Source organism: Camellia sinensis, chromosome 2, assembly GCF_055761805.1.
Source record: "Camellia sinensis isolate YWXY chromosome 2, ASM5576180v1, whole genome shotgun sequence".
NCBI lineage: Eukaryota > Viridiplantae > Streptophyta > Magnoliopsida > Ericales > Theaceae > Camellia > Camellia sinensis.
In genome coordinates this window covers 123,245,357-123,268,217 of record NC_138962.1, presented here as the reverse complement: position 1 = coordinate 123,268,217, position 22,861 = coordinate 123,245,357, and the positions used below count along the sequence as shown (strand labels likewise).

General features: G+C 38.7%; 1 protein-coding gene and 1 long non-coding RNA gene across 2 annotated transcripts; both read right to left on the bottom strand.

Moving 5' to 3' along the window:
• Positions 1–531: 531 nt before the first annotated feature.
• Positions 532–8,363, bottom strand: LOC114302503 (uncharacterized). The gene is made up of 2 exons (XR_003643420.2): positions 8,007–8,363; positions 532–996 (listed from the first exon to the last, which is right to left on the bottom strand). It is a non-coding gene; the product is annotated as an uncharacterized LOC114302503 (long non-coding RNA).
• A 696-nt stretch (positions 8,364–9,059) lies between these two features.
• LOC145819003 (uncharacterized) lies at positions 9,060–9,446 on the bottom strand. Its single transcript, XM_082912979.1, has one exon. It carries the CDS (start codon positions 9,444–9,446, stop codon positions 9,060–9,062), a length of 387 nt encoding a protein of 128 aa, XP_082769105.1.
• Between the last annotated feature and the right edge of the window lie 13,415 nt (positions 9,447–22,861).

The window sequence follows — 22,861 nt, the reverse complement described above, 5'->3', positions numbered from 1 at the left end:
TGAATATGACTAAGGCAAAATGAGAGTTGTTATAATGCCCAAATTCCTTAGAATAATCGCAAGTCTGGGTATCGATCCACAGGGACAATTATGAAATTAAACTAATTAATTGCCAGGTTCCTAAATTAATTTTGAAAAAAAAGATAGATGGATAATATGACTAAATTAGAAATAAAATGAAATTGAGAAATTGAATTGACAATTACAATTAGGGTTTTAGATATTGATTTTGGAAAAATCTTAGGGCAAAGAATTCACCACTAGCCACATAAATAAGATTTAACATCGGCCATCAATTGCAATCTGGTTTGAACTACCTAATGTTTCACAACTACAAGTTTGAAACATTGATCAAGAGGGTTATCACATTAAATGTACAGGCACGAATCATCTCAAGTAGCATGATTCATTCACTCTAAACTATGATAGCAACACGACTTGTCTCTCGTAGCATGACCCGTCTCATACTTTAAACATAAACAGAAAGAAAACGAAAGTATGGAAAATATTTAACAATTACAGAGAGTAAAATACTAGAAGAGATGAAAAGAAATATAATTGCAAACTTCTAAAACATCTATACATTTATTCAAATTGTTACGCAATCAAAGCCTAAGAAAAATCTCTTTACATGGCTAGGGTTTCATCAAAACCCTAGAAAATGGAAGACTAGCCACTCATGGATGAACGGGAAGAGGTAGAGGGAGAAGCCACTATGGAAGACATACTTGAAGCTCCAAGCTTTTTCTCTCCAAACCTTATCCTCTCTTTTTCTTTGGAAAAATATTAGAGGCTTCTTTTAGTTTTCTTTTTTCCTCTTTATACCTTGCAGGCCTCCAGAATAGGTTTAGAACGTCACATACACAAAACAAGGTCGGGCTGCATGTGCGAGAAATGTCACCGCACGTTTGGGAACAACCCTTTGCATGTGCGGATTTTTCAGGATGCTTTGAACTTCAGACGAGAAGTCGTACGTGCAAGAATGATGCTTCACACCTGCAGGAACGTCTTTTTAGTTAAAATTCCATTTTTTTTTGGCTCATTTTGTACTTCAAATGCATCAACCTGATTGAAATTAAACACTAGCAAAATGTACAAAATTGAATCAAGAATATAGTTAAGAAATCTCAATTATTGGCCTCAATGATATACAATTCGGTCTCAATCACACCCTTCTAACTTACAACTTGCTAGTTCTCGAGCAAGGAAACAAAGAAAGAAAAATAAAGCAAAATCTAGCGACATCCTGTTTCTTGGAATGAACAATTGCATTTAGCATATGCAACAAGCTTTTGAACTAGAAAGTTATCCCATGTGGACAAGTTTAGTTTCGTGAAGGTTTGCATCAATGATACCACAAACATTTAATATACAGTACACCTCATTCACAATATTTGAATCATTTTCTCAAGTTACACTCCCCAATATCTCACAACAATTAACAAAAGATATTTCATTTCATCTCATGAATTATTCAATTTTAGTGCTATGCATAGATCAATTAATATGAGCATGTGAAATATCAAGGGATATTCATATTGAAAGTAATAATTGCACCTTGTGTGTAATGTCAAGCTCAACAATCAGTGAATTACCATAAACTATCTAATCAAGTGTTCTCAAAGTCTCATGGCACAACCCCACCTTCCAATTTTTTGTTTTTTCCCCCATATTCTTTTAATAGGAGACTGTGCAATGTCTAGATTTCTTATGCTTTCTAGTTAACTCATGTAGCGAGTATTGGGACAATTACTCTCAAACTAGATGATTTTAGGGCATTAGGTGTAGAGACACCCTAACGAGCTTAATAACTCGAGTTAACAAGGCTACAAATCCAAACTAGTCATCTTTTTAATTAGTGACCGTGCAATGTCGAGGTCCCTTACCCATGTAACAAGTGTTAGACCAATGACTCCCAAACTAGATGGTTTTAGGGTGAAGACACCCCAACGAACTTATTAACTTGAGTTAAAAAGGCTACGAACCCAAACTAGCTACTAATTCTTTGATTTTATTTTTTATTTTTTAACTCTAAAGGATTGGTCACATTATGAGTCAAGAACACAATCCTAGATAACAAATATTGCAATTAACATAGTCAGAATTGTGCTCGTGAAAGACAAAGTGCAAAATTATCATTACTAATCAAATAGACACTCACTACAAACACACCCACATTAAGTTAATCATGCACACAAACCATAGATTGAGCAATATTCTAACATGTCATGAAAAACAGTACTTATGGTGGTGCAAAATATCAAGTGTGTTCTAGTGCTCATAATTCTCATGTGTGAATCAAGGTGTACCCCCATATAGAAATGCACTCCCCTTCTCCCCCCCCCCCCAAAAAAAAAAAAAAAAAAAAACTAAAATGACATTGTCGTCAATGGCAAACAAATAATTAAGCAAATCAAAGCAAAATTGAAATAAATGCAAAAGAGACACTATCACCAGATTGTGTCCCTATCAGCACCACAAATTTATATTTAAGTTCAAATATACAAAATAGAATGTATAGGACTCATGGGCCAAGAGCATTAGGAGATGGTGGAGGATAATGAACAAGGAGAGCCTGCAGCATAGTGTGAGTCTCGTTTGCATCCAATCAAGATTGTGCCTGGAAGCAATATTTTGAAAACCGGACCGATGAGCGAACCGGAAAAGGGACCGGGTGGACGGATCACCGGTTCAACCGTTGGGTCAAAGCGGTCAAACCGTGATGTCAAAATTAAAAAATATAATTAAAAATTATAAATAAATAAAAAAACTCAAATAAAAATAAAAATAAAAATTGTTGTATAGTATTTATTAATAATATTTAATAAAGTCATAATCGATAAAAAAAAAGTCACTTGTTTTAAAGAAATTAAATTTTTTAAACATTCCCTCCAAACAAATTGATTGAATGCTAGGTTTCATTTTAGAGGGAAATGAAATTTTCAACTCTCACTCCAATCAATATATTTCAAATAATTTGATTGAATCCCACAAAGAATTTTATAGGTTCTCTTTGAAATTTGTTTTCCTATAAATAATAATAGACTTTCATAATCTTTTTAAACTTTCAATGAGACTCTTCCTTATGAGAGGGAGACTCTTGAAGTAAGAATTTTTAGTCAAAATTTTGAAATATATTTATATAATATATATATATATATATATATACAAGAAAGAAAGAAAGAGAAAAGAAAGAAAGAAAATAATAAAAAAAAATAGAAAAAATAAACGGTCCAACCCACCAAACCCGGTTCGGGTCACCGGTTTTCCCGGTTCGACCACTGGGTCTTTCGGTTTTCTATCCAACCGGTTCGACCGGCCAGTCTAGTCTGGGTTTCAAACCATTGCCTGGAAGGCCTGAAAATATGTTTGCAAGGTGTGCACATGCTCATAATACTGAGCAAAATTAGTGTGCAATTTCGTTAGTAGCCGCTAGTGGTCTTGAAGGGTACTGTGGACGTGATCCATAAAGTGCTAAAGATGCATCTGACCATCCAGATAAACCTGATACTACTCTCTGGTCATAGACATTGGTTCACCTTGGGGAGGCACTGGAGGGGTAGGAGATGGAGGGTCATACATGTGAGCATCCCTCGCATCAATCGGGGCACCACCCTGTGGGTTAATTCGAGAGAAACTATATTGCCATTCTTGCTAGCCGAACTCCAGGATGGCAGTGTCGAACTCTTCATTCGGGTCAATCTCGAGGCCATTCATCTGGAAGAGGAGAGTGAGAAGGTTAGCAAATGGAAGATGCCAACTTGCATTCTGTATGGGTTGAGGCTAAACTTCTTTCCTCAAGAATTTATGCATGTGCCCCCAAATGTGCTAAAGATCAACTGATCGTCATGCTGATAGCAATATAAAACCCGCACGAACTCTTTGTGGTGTTTAACTTTGTGTCCAAGTGAAAGGGCATTCTTGTGAAGCATTGAGTCAATAAATAGTAGGCATGTAGGGAGGTTGCTACAGTGTAAGTAGGTGACAGAATTATCACCATGGGCTCCTGGCAAAAACTCTTGAATGAGTTGTGGTATAGGGGTGTTAACCTTAATGTTGGAAAACAGGTAGTCAGTCGGGTACCCCTCGTGGAAGTTTAAAGCCCTTGTAATCATTGAGGGTGTGATTGTAATTTCATGATCATCAATAGTGGAGCAGAGGTTTGGAGATGATACCATACGCTCTTTATACATGTTTTGATAGAAGAGTCGAACAAAACGAGGCTAGGTGGGAGCAATGATAGTGTAAAGGCTCAAATGTTGTTGGTCCTGTAGTTGCTGAATAGCCTAAGAGGTGGATGGGTCATCCCGAAAATACTGGATGTTGAATTGTGTTAGCTTGTGAAGTGGCCGATGAGCCCACTTGTAACGACCTCAAAATGCGTATCAGAAAGTATCTTCATTTAATTATGGGTTAATGTGCTTTAATTTAATTATATCTGTTTGAATTAAGGAATTATCTGTCGAGTTACGACCTTGAAACTGAAATTGCCGACTTTTAAGAGTTCAGAAACCGAAATTGAGTATATGGGTATGCTAATGGGAATTTTTAGAGCTATTTGGGAAGGTTAATTGAAAATTTATTTCATCTGATTCATTAAGATGTGTTTGGGTGGTTAACTTTGCACTACAAATTGAAGGCCTTAGAGGCTTCAGAAACCAGAACGGAGTACATAGTTATGATCAGCATGATTTTTAGAGTCATCTGGGAAGTTTAATTGAAATTTGATTTCGTTTGGTTCGTAAGGGTGCGTTTGGCTCTCCCTAATTGTGATAAGCTTATGTGTATATATATATATATATGATATATGAGTTGAACTCATCACTTTTGAGGCCAAAAATATTTGAGGGAGAGGGAGAGAACTGAGAGAGAGAGAGAGAGAGAGCACAGAGAGAGAAAGCTTCTCTAAGAGAGAGAGCTCAACATTCATGGGATTTAAAGACAAATTGAAGAGATTGAAGAGAAAGGAAGAAGATCAACCATGAAAGCTTAGGAAAATTGAAGAGAGTTAAGGGAAAAACAAAGATTGAACTAAGGTATGGAAATCTATCTTGAATCCTTATGATTAATTCATCAATTTCATGAAATCATAATGAGATTGGAAGATTTGAAGCCCATTTGGGTTAGGGTTTTGTATGTATTTAATTGAGCTAAATTTAAGAAATTAGAACTTGGGTCCTTTGATTTTGTTTATGACTGGAGCTCAATCTTGTGAATAACAGATGATATGAACTCTAGATTGTCCATAGAATAAGATTTATGCAAGGATCAAGTGTGTTTGTGGGTTGTGTTTTGGGAACTTTCAAGATTATGAAAAATGAAACATTGATCTTGAACTTGAGGCAAATATTGATTTGTTTAAGATGAAATTACACGTGAATGATATTAGTTTATCATGTTGTGGGGTAATTTTACATGTTTTTGAGTGATTATAGTTGAAACCTAGCTTAGAAAGTTGAAAAACAAGTGTTAGAGCCAACAGGGATTTTCGAGCAACAGATTTTGCCCAAAGCCGCACGTGCGGCGGGGTTCCCCACACGTACGGCAGCCCACTTCCAGCACCTAAATTGATTTTGAAATAAAAGCACCTTGTCCCTCACGTGCGGCCTTGATTCCTGCACGTGCAGGCACGCATGTTCTAGCCCACTTTCAAAAAGCATATCTCTCTCATCCGGACCCCGTTTCAAGTGATTCTTGAGCCTAAATTCATGCCCCAGAAGTCTAGTTTCCAATGGTGGTGGTCTCATATCCAAATTCTAAGTACACAAATAGATATGATCAAATTAGTGAAGGTTGTTCACTTTTTCTCTACTGGTTTTATGCTAATTCTTCATCTAACATAGTTTCCTTTTGTTTCCTCTTATTTCCCTAGACACGGATTATGACCTATTGAGGACTAATGATTTTAGAACCAACATAACTAATTGATTAAAGAGCAAAGAAAGGGATCGACTATATTCATATGTTGTGTAATGTAATTGTAATTGTAGGTCAAGACGCGAGGACATCGTCCAACTGCTACCAGGAGCCCATCATTATGAGTAATAATATAGTAAAGATATGTTTTTCATTATCTATCTTGATTTATGCATGACATGATTCTCTAAATGATATATTTTATCGAAATGCACAAGTTTCCAAGAAATGTGAAATAAATTATGAACAAGAAATGTGAATTATTTATAATATGATATGGTGGGCCCAAAGTTGTTCTGCTTATCCGTTTCGTTTATGCTATGGCATGATTGTTCGGTCTTTAGGACTTATTGACTTTTAGTATGGAACAAAGTGATGTACGGAACTAAGTGCTACAGTGGGAGTCACCTCTATTCGTACGAGTCACCTCTTGGGTCCATACATACATGAATTGGGCCGAAGGAGAGGTGGAGACATGTCGATGTTCCATCTACTCCATGATCAGATACAGTGATACGATATGATACGTTTGGACCTAAGGTTGTTTTGATATATGATTGGGCCTAAGGCCGTTTTGTTATACGTGGACCCGAGGTTGTTCAAAACATATGATATGAACACAAATGTTTTTATATCGCTATATGACTCATGTTACGATGTGCTATTTTATATGCATGAATGGATGTCCTATTTTGAAACGTGCTTCTAACCTTTTGTATAAGTCAGCGTACCACGTACCACGTAAAGTGTTTTGTAATAATTTCAAATACGTATTCCATTTGAAAAAGCGTGGATTATGATACGATAAATGTTCTTTTGAAATGATTTAAGATACGTTTCAGAATTGTGAAATATGTTTTCCTAATGTTAAGGACATCGTTCATTAACCTCTTTACTTCAATATTACTCACTGGGCATTAGCTCACCCATTTATTTTATTTATGTAGGTGAGCCATCGAGGATCAACACTAGAGTTGTATCAAGGTCCACCTTTTTGTCAAGCCGCCCGGGTTATGCCTCCGTGTCGAGGCTTTAACTCTGTATTGGAGAATTATGTATTTCATTGAGTCTTATGTATATGTGTGTGAGATCTGTATAAGTTCTGTGATTATATATGTAAATATGGAAAGCATATTTAAATGCTTAAATTAATCTAAGTCTTCATGTATACACAAACTCAATGGCATTGTCTTTATGTCAGTATTTGCTTCCGCTTAAGGCCCCGTATTTGAATAAATATTCATGAAATTTTGTTTTGAGGCCTGAGTACAAGCCGGTCATGACCTAAACTTTGAGGGGCGGGTTTGGGTCATGACAACACTCATCTTTGGGTTGCTTCAATGATGATGGCAGTGAGAGTGGTGGTGAGGGTGGCGGTAACAGTGGTGGTGGAACCGATATGGAACCTTTGGCTTTCGTGGAAGCCCGAGATGGTGCACGTCGACTCGTGTCCTACACACACACCAACAACATATACAAAGAATACCCATAAAACATAAGTGAGAATAAAATATAATGTCAAAGCACATGCTTCCCCACTGATTTCCATAACATGCAATTGGAATTCTCCATTCTCCATTTTTTTTATACAATAAGCTATTCTAACAAAAATAAAAAATAAAAAAAAAACTAATATTAAACTACTGTTAAATAAACTATTCTGCCACATATACAAATAAACAATACATTAGTCTATTATTATTTTTATTATTTTTTGATTTCTTTATATATATATATTTTTTTTACAGTAAAGAAAATTAATAAAATACTAATGTATAAAACTTAACTAAACTAAACAGTTAGTAAACTATACTGCTATACAACAACTCTACTTAAGTAAATTAATTAAGCTAAACAAGTAAAACAACTAACTAATTAAAATATGATGTTAACAAAAAAAAAAAAAAAATACAACACATCATTACTACTTTTTTTTGGAAGCTGGCCGCACGTGCGGTTGTCCATTCGTCCAGATTCCATTATTTTTATTTTTATTTTTAAGGAACACTATAACAAGACTTATATAGATCTACAGATTGACTACACTATGGTTGAAAATGAAAGATCTAAAACTAAAAAAATAAACTCACCTTGAAAAAGTAAGAAGAAAAAGGTCAAAAAGAAGAATGGAGGTCCGCCGAAAAGTTGTTGCTAGAGGTGGCCAAAAGGAGGTGCGGCGGTAGTGTGGTGGGGTGGAGTGAAGGTTGAGGAGGATGATTGGTAATGGTGGTGTTTGATGAAGATAGGAATAAGATAAGGTAGAGAGAGTAGGTTTGAGAAAGTAATAGGTGAAAGGTGAGAGGTTAGGGTTAATCTTAGATTTTTTTATTTTTTTTTTCACGCTATGCAGGAGTACTCGTTGCACGTGCCGGAACCTATGCACATGAGCCCTTCACACCTGCTTTTAAAGAAATGCTAAATTTTGGACATGGGTATTTCTCGTACTTGCGACAGTTATGCCGCACTAGCCCCCGACATTTGTAATTAAAGTAGGAGTAACTTTTGGACTTGGGAATTTTCTGCATGTGCAAGACTTTTTTTTTCCACCCACTGAAATACACACCCTGCTTATACCAAATCAAGCGCAGAAACAATCACTAACAACTTCTACCTTCATTTTTGCATTTGACAAGCAAATAAACCTTTTCAAACTTCCCAAACTGCTCAATCAAGCTATAATCTTCACGCAAAAATCACGAGTACTACTTTTCTCCTTAACCATGCATGTAAGTTTCTTTATTTTTCAACAGGGTGATAGACTAGGTTAATTTGGTATCCAAAATTGAGGTGCCAAAAGCTACCTCAACCTATGGCGGTGCAATACATATTGAAGCCGAGGTGGTTTTGAAGCAATCTCCACAGCCTTGGGTATTTAAACCAGACTTTAGTCTAAAAAATTCCAAACTTTGTGTTCTAGGTTTTGATGTTCGAACTCTAGTTTCCACTGTCTCAATTGGTCTCCTAGGAACTCACTACAAACACAATTAGGTAGCTATACCAGATGGTCAGATGCTGTTCGGGCATGACTAACACCAAAGGAGTTGTACTTTTGGATTTAAAGTCTCTAAGACATTGAGCACAAGATAGCAAAATAAAAATAAAAATAAGAAAAGAAAGAAAAGAGCTAAAACGAAATATGCCACTTAATCAGAGTAGAACGGATCCATCAAAGCAATGGACTCAATCATATCTCTATTCTCAATCCCCTTCACATAGGGTTTCAATTGTTGGCCATTTACCTTGAAGGTGTGGCCATTACGTAGATCTTTCACTTCAACGGTGCCATGAAGGAATGCGTTGACGATCGCGAAGAGACCATCCCATCTTGATTTAAGCTTACTCGGAAAAAGTCTCAACTTAGAACTAAAGGGCCACAATTTTTGGTCAGACTCAAAGGCTTTGCGACTAATATGTTTATCATGAAACGTCTTGGCTCGAGCCTTGAAGATTTTAGAACTCTCATAGGCATCATTCCTAATATCTTCTAATTCATTTAATTGCAACTTCCATTTAATTCCAGCTACGACCATTTGGAAGTTAAACTTCTTTATGGCCCGAAGTGCTCGGTGCTATAGTTCAACTGGGAAGTGACAAACTTTTCCAAACACCACCCCCTATGGTGACATCCCAATAGGTGTCTTGTAAGCAATGCGATAGGCCCATAAGGCATCAATCAAACGTGCTAACTAATCATTTCTATTTGGCCTCACTATCTTTTCAATGATGTGCTTCACTTTCCTATTGGACACCTCTATTTGGTAATTAGTTTGAGGTGGTATGTGTAGACGCGCCCGCATGAGGCCCTCGTGCTACAGTTCGGACTCGATTTTTTTGTCACGGTCCTTAATCTGAATCAAAGAGTCCAAATCCGGCAAATCATTTTGAGAAAACAAATTTTTAGAAAAGAAGTGTCAAACATGGACTGCTTTGCCAAATACAGAGTCACCACCTAAATATTTTTTATGGGGGAATTTAGGAAACCCTGACTCGGTGCCAAAGGCCATGTGTCCGTCATCACCAAAGTTGCCTCGGCTCGGGAGCTTGGGTACGATTGGGGAAGGTCAGCTATGAGCACCCCCTCTCGCCTGATCCGAAGATCGGCCTCTACTAACCATGATATCCAATTTTGAAAACGTTATGTGTTCTTATCCCGATTATTAGCCTAGAATTACTATGCTATGCGTACAGCAGAAAAGTATAGACTAGATTGCCTAATTTGGGAATAAGCATTGCATATCCGTTTATTTTGAAATTTGCTACTCGCAAGTAGGCTAAAACGCGGATTTTAATGAGCTATTCCAACTCAGACAATCCAACCTTCACCCACAGGCATTCAAGCAGTTATATCACATAAGCAGCTAGCCTCATGGTAATCATGCTATCATGGCAACACTCACATGCATGCAAGGATGCTAAAGCATAAATACTTACATCGTACTCCGTGCCAAAACAAAGAACTTGTTAGCAATCAATGCATGATCCAAGTCCATGTTTAAATGTCTAATGCAACGCATACGGAATGTCACTAGAGTAGGCTCGGCTAGTCTATGAATGACATGTGAAAGTGCACGAGTAGCATGTATTCAAGTTAGATTTGAAATACTAATGCAGTTAGCATGATGCGCCGAGCCCGGTGCATGCAATACTGATGAATGATGCACGCATGCATAGCATAAGGTATGCTAAATTAAACATGACCTATTACTAACCATCAAAGCAGGTAAGTAAAAGGGAGAAAGAAGTGGGGGTTGGAAGACATGCACACACTCACCCACACTTATTACAGATTCGCCCTCGCTCGGAGGGACCAAAAGAATAATACAATTCGAATAATGAATTAACTATCCTAGCTAATTAATTATTACAGACCAACTAAATTAATTAAACAAATTAATTAATTTAAGAAAGCAAGAAAAAGGGCCTCGGGAAGAGGGTTCAATGCACGCGTGCTCGGGTCTTGCTCGGAAGTCCACTGCCATGCGTAGGCTGCCTCTGTTTTCCCTGCTCTGTCCCTCTGAAAACTGCCAAAGTCTCAGAATTGCTTCCCTGGACATTGGGAGACACCACCGGCTGAGGAGAATGGTCACCGGCAGTAAGATGTGATCATCGGCTGTTGATGAAGCTATCGGCCACATATTTATGGTCGGTCGGCACTGAACACTGCCGGTCGGCCAAGAATGTCTGCAGAACCTGCAGTTGACAGCAGAGAGGGCAAGGCACAGCATGGCAATGCATTTTAAGTAATGTATGCACCGACCATATCCCTTATCATGTTTATGACTCAGAGGGACATGGTCCTTGGTTCTCGGACCATCAAGCGCGCATTTCAATGGGTGATAGCCCAAGAGACCAAGTTGTGCATTTTTCATTTCAAATGTAATGCAATGCACATAGTCAAACCAAGGGGCTTCTACCTCTATCATGACTCACTTCAAGAGGTGAGGCAATGCATGCACAATGCAATGCAACCTAGGCATGCGAACTAAGGATGCAACATGGCAATGCAATGTGTACATGCAAGCAACCATGCGAGGTGAGCATGCAAACAAGCAAAGAGATGGACTTAAACATGATTAGACAATTCTCAAACAAGCCTAAATCAGTGGCCAAAGTGTTCAAACATGGAGGCCAACACACGCACACACATGCACATGTTAAAGGGCTAATACTTAATCACAAAAGAGCAACTCTCAAGCACACTTGAAAGAGGCATAACATGGACAATTAGCATGTAAATTAAGCTTTGAAAATCATGCAAGAACATGGTGCCAAACCAACCCAAACAATGCAATCAAGGTATGTAAGCAAAGTCCAAGATTCAAAGCAAGCTAAAGGGGTATTGAACCACACCTAACAAGACCAAACATGGCATGAATTCAATGACCCAAAACAGAGTTTTAGCACATAAAACAAAGCCCAAAAGATTACTTAGATGGCATCTAAATAACTTGAATTCAAAAGCATGCACAATGACCAAAACATGGAGCATGCAACACAAACCTTTGACACATCAAAGGGACCATGAAATGCAAGCATACAAGCATATTAAGTGGACTGAAATTACATGGAAAATGGTCCCAACCCACTAAATCAAAGCAAGTAATGCATGTTATACACTCACACCCTTAAGGCCAACAAGCCAAAATGCAAAGGGGCTATACAATGCATGCCAAAGTCGACCCAAACAACTAAGGACAGACCTTAATCATGACAAAATAAACATGAAAGCTTCACAAAGCCAAGCCTAAAACATGCTAGAACAATGGTTTACAACCTAAGGCATGTTAAGGCAACAAAACGGCATTACAAGGTATGTATGCTAAGCAAGCATGGTGTACCAAAACCAACTTAAAACAATGCTATTTCATGGAAAAATAAGCATAAATAACAACTAAGGCATGGTCAACAAGAGCCTGAGCTAGGTGCTCCCTCAAGAGGCAAAAATGGTCCTTTTCAAGGACAACAAGGAGAGGGGCCCTCTCCTTCTTGGGACCTCAAGGCACCATCCTTACCACTGAAATCCCTCAAGATTTCAGTGGTGAGGAGGCTCAAACACCAAAGTCCCGGAGCTCACACAAAATAGCACAAAACAAGGGCCAAACAAGGCTTAAGAGGGGTCAAACAACCCCAAAGCTTAAAACACTCTTAACAAACTATTTAGAGGCCTTAAAAATAGAACTTTTATGTATTATATGCAAAGCCAAAAAACAGTTGCAAGATAGGTAAAAGTAGTGTGCAAAAATGGGGTAAAAAGGGACTAGTTTCTTACCCTTGAAGTCCTTCTTCACAAATGATGATCTTGTTGCCTCCTTGAGCTCAAATCTAGTCAAGAACACCAAGAACAACCCTCTGGTCCCTCAACAACCAAGAGAAGGTGTAACACTATGTGTTTGTGTGCAATAATATGGACAAAGACACACTAGACACACACAAGAGAGAGATATAGAGATAGGAAATATGTATCAACCCTAACCCTAATCCAGAGCTCCCTCTGAAATTTTTTGTAACCCTAATGCCAAGAGAGGAAGCCTCTTTTTATAGGCAACTCCCTCTTGTAAGGCTTCCAAAACAAGCCATCCAAGAGGGAAATCCCTCCATACACGTGTATGGAGGGGAGCAGAGTGGGTGCTAGCTATCACAGCTGGCACAAAATATCTACTAAAAGTAGATGAACAGTGATCGGCCATTCAAAATTGCCATTTTGGCAAAATAAATGGCCGACCGGCAATATACATTGCCGATGGCATAAAATCACTGGCCGGTGGCCTCAAGCCATGGCCGGTGATGTGTGGGGATGCCTCACAAGGCATTCCCTACCCCTCCAAGGCAAAACACAAGTGTTTGGTGCAAAACCAGACACAACACGGTCGAGTCAAGCGATCCTGAGGCAAGGCGTGCAACCGAGACCTCCGGGAACTCAAGACGAACACAAACAAGGGTAATCACCAAGTGTTCCAATGGTGACGTCCAAGTCTTGAGGACGGTCAAAAATGGGGTGTCTACAGTATGGAGTGCCAATTTTGTGAGTGATGGAGTATTTCTTAGTTACCGAAGCAAAGGATTGATTACAAAAGTGCGTACCCTGATCACTTATTATGGCCCTTGGAAACCCAAAATGACTAAAGATATTTTCATGCAAGAATTTGATCACCACTTTATGGTCGTTTGTTCGGGTTGCTACAGCCTCAACCCATTTTGAAACGTAGTCCACTGCTAAAAAAATGTACTTAAAACCAAAAGACGACAAAAAAGTCCCATGAAATCAATGCCCCATACATACAAAAATTTCAATCGCTAAAATGGGAAACATTGGCATCATGTTTCACCCGGACATAGAACCCATTTGCTGACAATGCAAATAAGTTCTACAAAATTAGTGGGAATCTTTAAAAATGGTGGGCCAATAAAATCCACTTTGTAAAACCTTGGCAGCCATTTTGTGCCTACTAAAATGACCGCCACATGTAGAAGAGTGACAAAATATGATAATACTATGCACCTTACTCTCTGGCAAACATCGCTAGATCACTTGATTCGAGCAATATTTGAACAACTTCGGATCCTCCCAAAAATAGTACCTAATCTGAGAAAAGAATCGGTCCTTGTCTTGCTTGGACCAACACGATGGAATTTGATAACAACTAGGTAGTTGATTATACGTGGATACCAAGGAGGTCTCACTCGTGACACAACAAAGAGTTGTTCCTCCGGGAACGAGTCTTGTAGGACTAATGGGTCACTAGTGTGGTCAACTAAGATCCGGGATAGGTTAGGTGGTCGGCTACAACATTTTTGGAGACTTTCTTGTTCCGAATCTCTAAATCAAACTCTTGTAGCAAGAGTATCCACCTAATGAGTCTTGGTTTGGTATCTTTCTTTGATAACAAATGCCGTAAAGAAACGTGATTAGTGAAGACTATGACCTTAAACCCATGAAGATACGACTGGAACTTGTCCAATGCGAAACCACTGCCAGAACTCTTTCTCAGTGGTGGTGTAGTTAAACTAAGCATAGAAAAGAGTCCAACTAGCGTAGTAGATCACGTATGGCATTTTGTCCACATGTTGGCCCAAAATTGCTCCAATTGCATAGTCGAAAGCATCACACATGATCTCAAATGGATGGGCCCAATCTAGTGACTGTGAACTTGGAGCTGAACAAAGGGTAGCCCTCAAAACTTCAAATGTCGCCACATACGGCTCATCCAAGACAAACAGGACATCATCGCCAAGCAAGTTACACAAGGGTCATAGAAGTTTGCTAAATTCTTTAATAAATTGGTGGAAAAATCCCTCATGCCCTAGAAATGAACGCATTTGGTGTACCAATGTAGATGTGGGCAAACTGGAAATCAAGTCGACTTTAGCCTTATTGACCTCAATAACTCGTAGGGAGACAATGTGACCTAACATGATTCCCTCTTGAACCATGAAATGGCTTTTCTCTTAACTCAAGACTAGGTTTGTCTCTGTGCATTAAGTCAACACTGTGGCTAGGTTTTGGAGACATACCTCAAAAGATGGGCTAAAAACAAAGAAATCATCCATGAAGACTTCTAAAAACATCTCCACCATGTCAGAAAATATGGACATCATGCACCTTTGAAAGGTCGTCGGTACATTGCATAGTCAAAAGGGCATCCTCCTATAGGCAAAAGTGCTAAAAGGACAGGTGAAGATAGTCTTTTCCTGGTCAGCAGAGTACACAAGAACCTGATTATAGTCAGAGTAACCATGAAGAAAACAATAGTAACCCTATGCTGTTAACCTTTCAAGGATTTGATCATTAAATGAAAAAATGAAGTGATCTTTCCTAGTCATGGAGTTGAGCTTCCAGTAATCAATACACACTCTCCACCAGGTGGTGGTTTGTGTGGAGACAAGCTCTCTTCTCTTATTTTTTACCATTATGATACCCGGCTTTTGGGTACCACCTATGTGAGACTCACCCATTTGCTATCAAAGATGGGGTATATAATACCCACATCTATCAACTTCACTACCTCTTTCATGTTGGGGTTTAACCTCATTTGCATTTCACGAGAAGATTTGGCATCCTCCTCAAAATGGATGCGATGCACACAAACGAAGGGATCAAAATCCCTCAAATCAACCTCTGCCCACCCTATAGCATTCTTGTGCTCCTAAAGGACACTTAGAAGCTGACTCTCTTGATTAACATTTAAGTCAGATGATATAATAACTAGGAGTGTCTCCTCAAGACATAGAAACGCATACTTGAGTGTAGTCGACAATGGCTTCAACTCAAGTTTGGGTGGTGCCTCAAGTGCTGGTAAAGCGGGTTTTCTAGACAATGAAGGTAATGGCTTGAATGAAGCCCGCCAAGGTGGAAAGTCTATAGTCGATGGAGTGTTAAGTAGAGCATTGACCTCCTCTATGGACCCCTTAGTATCAAAATTGTCTACCCAAAGTAAGATAGACAAGCCTCTAGAGAGTCCTTAACAAGAATGGAGGGTAAAGCCTCCTCTACTATCTTACTTACCACATCCACGAATAGGCACTCTTCTCCTTTAGGGGGTTATTGGGATGCTTGAAACATATTGAGTTCCACTTTCATATTCCCAAATGAAACATCTATAACCCTAGTGTGACAATTTATGCAAGCATTAGCAGTGGCCAAGAAGGGTCGACCCAAGATCACTGGGATTTGCTCTTTAGTGCTAGCTATCGGTTCTATGTCTAAAACCAAGAAGTCAACATGGAAACAAAATCTATCAACCTTCACAAGAACGTCCTCAATCATACTCGAGGTACCTTGAGGGACCGGTCAGCTAATTGGAGTGTGATAATGGTGGGCTTCAACTCGCCAAGCCAAAACTCCTTGTACATTGAGTACGACAACAAATTAACACTCGCCCCCAAATCTAGGAAAGCTTTATCAATGAAATGGTCCTGTATAATGTATGCAATGGTTGGGGCACCCGAGTCTTTTAGCTTTAGGGGTTTGTCACTTAACAAGATAGATTTTACTTGCTCCGTGAGCAGGATCTTTTGGGACACGTGTCCTAGATTTACGTTTTTGCGTACATAGGTCCTTCAAATTTTTTTCATAAGAGGGTAATTATTTAATCGCCTCCAATAGTGGAGGTTGATTTTCACTTGTTTAAAAACCTCCATCATCGTTTCCATGGATGTTGCCTTCTTGTTGAAAAGGGACAGTGTATCAAGGCATTGGGAAAAGGGTTTCTTAGGCATGTATAATGCCTTCGGCTCATTTTAAGTACTAGGGGCCAAGTAATTCCTTTTTGGTGTTTCTCCCTCACCCTTGCTCTCATTAGGTTTACCATCGTAGTCACCTTTCTTAGCCTTGGTTGCAGTAAAGGCAAAATTGGTTGAGGTTCTAACTCCCTTCCACTTCATAGAGTAATTACTACCTGTATCTATTTATGATGTTTTCCACTCCCACTCGACCTATCAACCCCTATATTGTCCTTTAAGGTTGGCTACAGTCTGACTTGGTTATTTTCCCTCATCTCTCCTATTCATGTTATTGGCCATTTGACCCAATTGGGCCTCAAGCTTGGAAATAGAGTGTGTGTGGGAATGAACTACTGGTGCTAGCCCTTAAGCTCTAAGAGAGCTTCCAACACCTGAGTCTTAAAGGCCAAGTTGGCTTGAGGAGCAAGCGTGGGTTGCGGTTGTCAGTAAAGTTGTGTTGGGTGGTATGAAGATTGATTGGAAAAATTATTAAAATTCTGCCTTGGTGGTGGAGGAGGGTAAGAAGTGCCTTGTGATAAGGGTCTCCATGAAAGATTAGGATGATTTCTCCATCTCGGGTTGTATGTGTTGGAGTCTGGATCATCACCCAGTCTGGAGAATCCTAAGTTGCATTCACATGCTCTTGGACTAACTCCACAAATTGTGGTGCCAAAGGGCACTCGCTTAAGTCATGAGTAGGGCTCGTACAAATAGCATAAGCCTCATTGAATTGAGGTTGTACTTGTTGTGTAGAGGCATGCCCTAAAGATAACAATTGGTACATTTTGCGGGACAATGCCTCTACTTGTTAGGCTAACTCGACATTGTGCCCAATCTTATAAAAGCCCCTCTTTTGGGGGTTCTAATAACAGATTGTCGGACTTGTCGGGCTACGGAGGCATAGTGAAGAGAATTATTATTAAGGTTTTCAAATAATTGCCATGCCTCGACATCACTCTTTGCCATAAATGTCCCACCACAAGATGAATCCATCATTTGGCAGTGATACTCAGTTAAGAAATAATAGAAGGTCTGGACAAGTTGCTAATTGGGCACTTGGTGGTGAGGACACTGTTGGAGAAGGTCATAAAGTCTCTCCCATGTCTCTCCCATGTCTCGTGGAATTGAACACCATCAATTTGAGAAAAATTTGTGATGACTCGCCTCAATTGGTTGGTCTTACCAATAGGAAAGTGCTTCCCTAAAAACTTTTGCTATAATTTGTCCCAGGTTGCGATAGAATTAGTAGGTAAGAAGTTTAACCAATGTTTGGCATTATCCTTGAGTGAAAATGGGAATAGTCTCAACCTAAGGGCCTCATCAGTGAAATTCTGGATCTTTACTATAGAGAAAATTTTCAAAAATTCGTGCAGATGCTTGTAAGGGTCATCATGAGCAAGTCTGTGGAATGATGAAAGCATTTGAATAGTGCTAGACTTAATCTCATAGTGGGAAACAGTAGTGTTCGGTAACTAAATGCATGATGGTGAAGTGTATGCAGTAGGTATGAAGTAATCCTTGAGGGTTTGATTAGGCCCATTCAGGATAGAATTTTATTTAGCCATCTCTATTGGTTCTCGATATGGATATGGATATTCAAGCCTAGGAACACGGGAAGAGACTCTAAGGCTTCTAAGAGTCTTTTCTAGTTCAAGGTCTAAATTACAAAGTTCAGGATGGCAAGAATGACGCTAGTGCATATACCACTCACACACACTAAGTTCTGACTCGTGTGCTATCTACAAAAGCAAAATACAAAAGAAAGAAATATTGATAGCGGTTAAAGAAAACGCTGTACTCGTTTTGTAGGTGCTTGACGTGTAGGCCGTTGTCGCCCACCTTCACTTCAGCTCTCACTTTTTAGCACTTTGGTGCTTTACTTGAAATGTGTTTGCTTTTAGCACTTTAGTGCTGCATTTTTTTAATTATTTTTTTATATATATTTTATTTTAAGCTTTATTACGCTCTGTTTTGCACTTCAATGAAAGCTCCACTCGCAACAAATTCTGCACACTTGGCAACACAAGAACGTAAATCCTAAACTAAAACTTAAAATAAAAATCTAACTTTAGATTAATTAATTTTGCCAGAAGTCCCCGACAACGGTGCCAAAATTTGATGGGTCATTTGGCACACTAAAAATAAACACTAAACTATGTCCAAATTCCTTAGAATAATGGCAAGCCCAGGTATCTATCCACAAGGACAATTGTGAAATTAAACTAATTTAATTGCTAGTTTCCTAAATTAATCTTGATAAAAAGATCGATGGATAATATGGCTGAATGAAAATTAAAATGAAATGGATAAATTGAATTGACAATTGCAATTAGGGCTCGAGATATTGATTTTGGAAAAACCCCAGGGCAAAGAATTCATGATTAGCCACATAAATAAGATTTAACATCGGCAATCAATTGCAATCTGGTTTGAGCCACCTAATGTTTCACACCTACAAGTTTGAAACATTGATCAAGAGGATTGTTACATTCAACGTACAGACACGAATCATCTCAAGTAGCACAAGTCACTCGCTCTAAACTACAGTAGCAACATGACTCGTCTCTTGTAGCATGACTCCTCTCATACTTTGAACATAAACACAAAGAAAACAAATGCATGGAAAGAATTTAACAATCACAGAAAGCAAAATACTAGAAGAAATGAAAATAAATATTATTATAAACTTCTAAAACATCTTTACATTAATCCAAACTGTTACATAATCAAAACCTAAGAAAAATCTCTTTACATGGCTAGGGTTTCATCAAAACCCTAGAAAATGGAAGACTAGCCACTCATGGATGAGTGGGAAGAGGTAGAGGGATAAACCACCATGGAAGACATACTTGAAGTTCCAAGCATTTTCTCTCCAAACACTAACCTCTCTTTTTCAATAGAAAAATATCAAAACCCTCTTTCATCTTCCTTTTTTCCTCTTTATACCATGCAAGCCTCCAGAACAGGTTTAGAATGTCGTGCATGCAAAATCAAGTCAGGCCACACTGTATCCCCTCCCAGGGGGGTACCCGCGCGCATTAAACAGTTTGGACCTTCGATTTCTTTGATCTAGTCTCACGAGTGCAATGTGAAACATAGATGAGAGTCCAGATTTGGCAACTTTTGTAAAAAATCCATTTTATTACAAATTCTTTTGCTAGAAATGGATTGCTTCATCAGATCTCAGAGTCGCCACCTAAAGTTTTGGGAAGATTAGGAAACTCGTGACTTGTGCCAAGGCCACTATTCATCGTAACCAAGGATGCTTGGCTCGGAACCTTACCTATGAGAGGGGAAGGTCATTAATTGAGCACCTCCACTCACCCGATCAAAAGATCGGCCTCTACTAAGCCATGATATGAATTTTATTAACTTCATATGGTCATATTCTGATTATTAATAATAAATCCTAAAATTTACAGTGTGAAGCAAACAAATATAGACTATGTCGTTCATTTTGGAACAACTTGATTTCATTACCTTGAAAATGTTTTGAATAGCACAGTCACGAAAATCAATTTTATTCCAAATTAAACAACACAACCTTCACCTACCGGCATGCATAGAGTTATATCAAATAAGCACATAGCCACATAGTTTGATGCTAAACATAGTAAGAAAATCCCACACTGGCGGGATGCTAAAGCATGAAACTTACATATTTACCAACGCCTCGTAAATATTTACAAAACAAAGTTAGTAAAATATGCATGATCCTATATATAAGATCCAAATGCAATTCACTCATGAAATGCAACTACAGATCCGACTTCGAATATATGACATGTGAATCATCTCAAAACCTGAGGTAACGCACAAAATCACATAATAATCAATTAAACTCACAGATGCAAATTTGGCCGGATCTTAAGGCATAAAACATGGATGCAAAGCAGGGATATGATGACAAGGATAATATAAGATGCATATTGACAGAATATGAAAAGCAAAAAAGAACAGGATAGAAAGAAGTGGAGTGGGGAATTATTACAACGCTTTGAATATTACAAATCCAAATGGAGGGAGAGGAAAAATATTACAACAAAATATATCCTCATAAACACTCTCTAATTAAAAGAAAAATAGAAAAATAGAAAGCTTCAGGGGGCCTCGAAGACCATCAGAGACTATTCTACTCGACACTAGGAGCATGTTGAGTTCTGTCCAGGAAAAAGTGGTTGGTCGGCCAAAAGATAATCTAGCTAGCCAAAAGATAGCCGGCTGGCCAACTAATTGGTCGGGCCAAAAACTCTATTTTGTTCAAACACCAAAAAAACAAACGAAAAATATGCAAGTGGCTCAACTAACCACTTCTAGTTAACTTATAACAGGTTTATAACATGAAATTGAAACAAGAAACCCAATATAAGAAAGAAAAAGCAAGAAATTAAAAGAAAATGAAAACAGTGAAAATTTTACCTTGCAAAGAAGGATTTGATTTTTAAACTTCCTTTTGATCACCCTCAAGTTTAGGAAGTGTGTTCTCAATTCTCAGTTCAAAAATTCAAAATTCTAGTTAGAATGGTGTTTTTGGGTTGTTTAACAGTATGTGTGTGTTTAGGGGGGAGGGGAGTTATACAACACTTTGTTTTCCTCAATTTCAACAATACTCACTCTCTTTCGAATCAAAGATCAAGAATTTGGCTCTCATAGAATTCTTGGGATGATTTTTGTATATAGAAAGATGGTATATCAATGTATCACTAAGCAATAGAAGTTTTGGTTCAAAGCTTAACTTCTCTCTTTTCCTCTCTAACTCTCTTCTCTTCTTAATTCATTCATCTTCCTCTTAATCGATACATTCTGATCCTCGAATGGAAGGTAAAGTCAAGGAGGTGGGAGACATGGCTGATGGGATGACAAGGGTGGTTGAAATGGATGCCCTTTTTGAGAAGAAGATAATCCCCCTTTTCACAATGGAGGCCAAGGGAGGATAATGGAGGGGGGTGGGTGTGTATCTCGTGCATGAATCTATCAAGAAACAATTGTAATGGCATACCCATATGCATTTAACAAGAATTTTGCTGAAACTGCCCTACTTCTGGGAAAATTAGCCGATCGACCAATTTATTGGTTGGCCAGCCAAAAAAACCTTGGTAGGCTAGCAAAAAACTTGCCTGACTGACCAAATAAGTTGGCTGGCTGGCCAAAAATGTTCGTCGTAGCTGACTATTTTGCACAAAACAGGATTTTTTGACAAAATTATCATCATTTCCTCCTATTTCCACACTGTTCTTTGTTTGATTCTCTCAGAAAAAGTTTCATTTTGAAGTTTAAAAGTGACCCTCGGAACACTACGAAAATATTCAGAACAAAGCATGAAATTTACTAGTTCTGCGCTAGTCTCAAGATCTATCACAAAGTCAATAAGTGTCAGAACCAAAATTTCTCTTATGCTTCTTTACTACATGATCAATCCATGGCTCAAGAAAATCATGAGAGAAATGCATGCCTGTGAGACTATCTTCCATAATTTCCAACTCTAGCTACAAATCATCTGCAGCTATAGAGTTTTTGGGTTTTGGTTAGGATCAAGGTACATATATCGTGGATAAATTAGTGCACTTTGGTATTAGCACCTCAAGCTTGGGCAGATGGGAAGGTGTGATGTATATGCTGGGCTTGAAAGTGGATGGTAGCGTATGGATGAGGTTGAGCTGGGAAGGTGGTGCAGCTTGGTCATGAAACGACAATGGGTTTGAGGTGGCCTTGGCTTTTTGGGGTGGAGCTATGATCTTATTATCAATAAGATCTTGAATCCCACGATGAAGTTGGATGCAACGGTCGGTATCATGACCATGTCGTTGGTGGAAGGCACAATACTTGGTGGGATCATGGCTACGTGGAAGTGGACTATGAAGGGGTTGGGGATCAAGGAGCTCGAGGTGCCCTCTTTCCACTAGAATTTCCATGGCACGGGGTTGGAGACATGTAGAAAGGGTGAAACCTTCTGGTTCGAGGTTGAGTTGAAGTGGTCGGTTGTGGGTCGATATTAGCAAAAGGGTTGGCCATTTCGTTAAAAGTGGTGATAGTGTTGATCTCTGAGTGAAAACAAGATGGTTCCAGAATTGGATGAACCACTGGAGGTGGATGAGATCTAGATGTCCCAGATGGGCGTTGCAATCTAGAAATAGCCTCTCTGTTGGTGGCAACCTTGTTGGAAATAGCATCCATGTGTCATTAAAGAGACAAAAAGCATGTTTGCTACATCTATAGCAGGTTAGTC

Excerpts from the sequence above, each read along its gene's own strand:
- LOC145819003 (XM_082912979.1), bottom strand. The coding sequence starts at position 9,446 with ATGGTCGTAGCTGGAATTAAATGGAAGTTGCAATTAAATGAATTAGAA.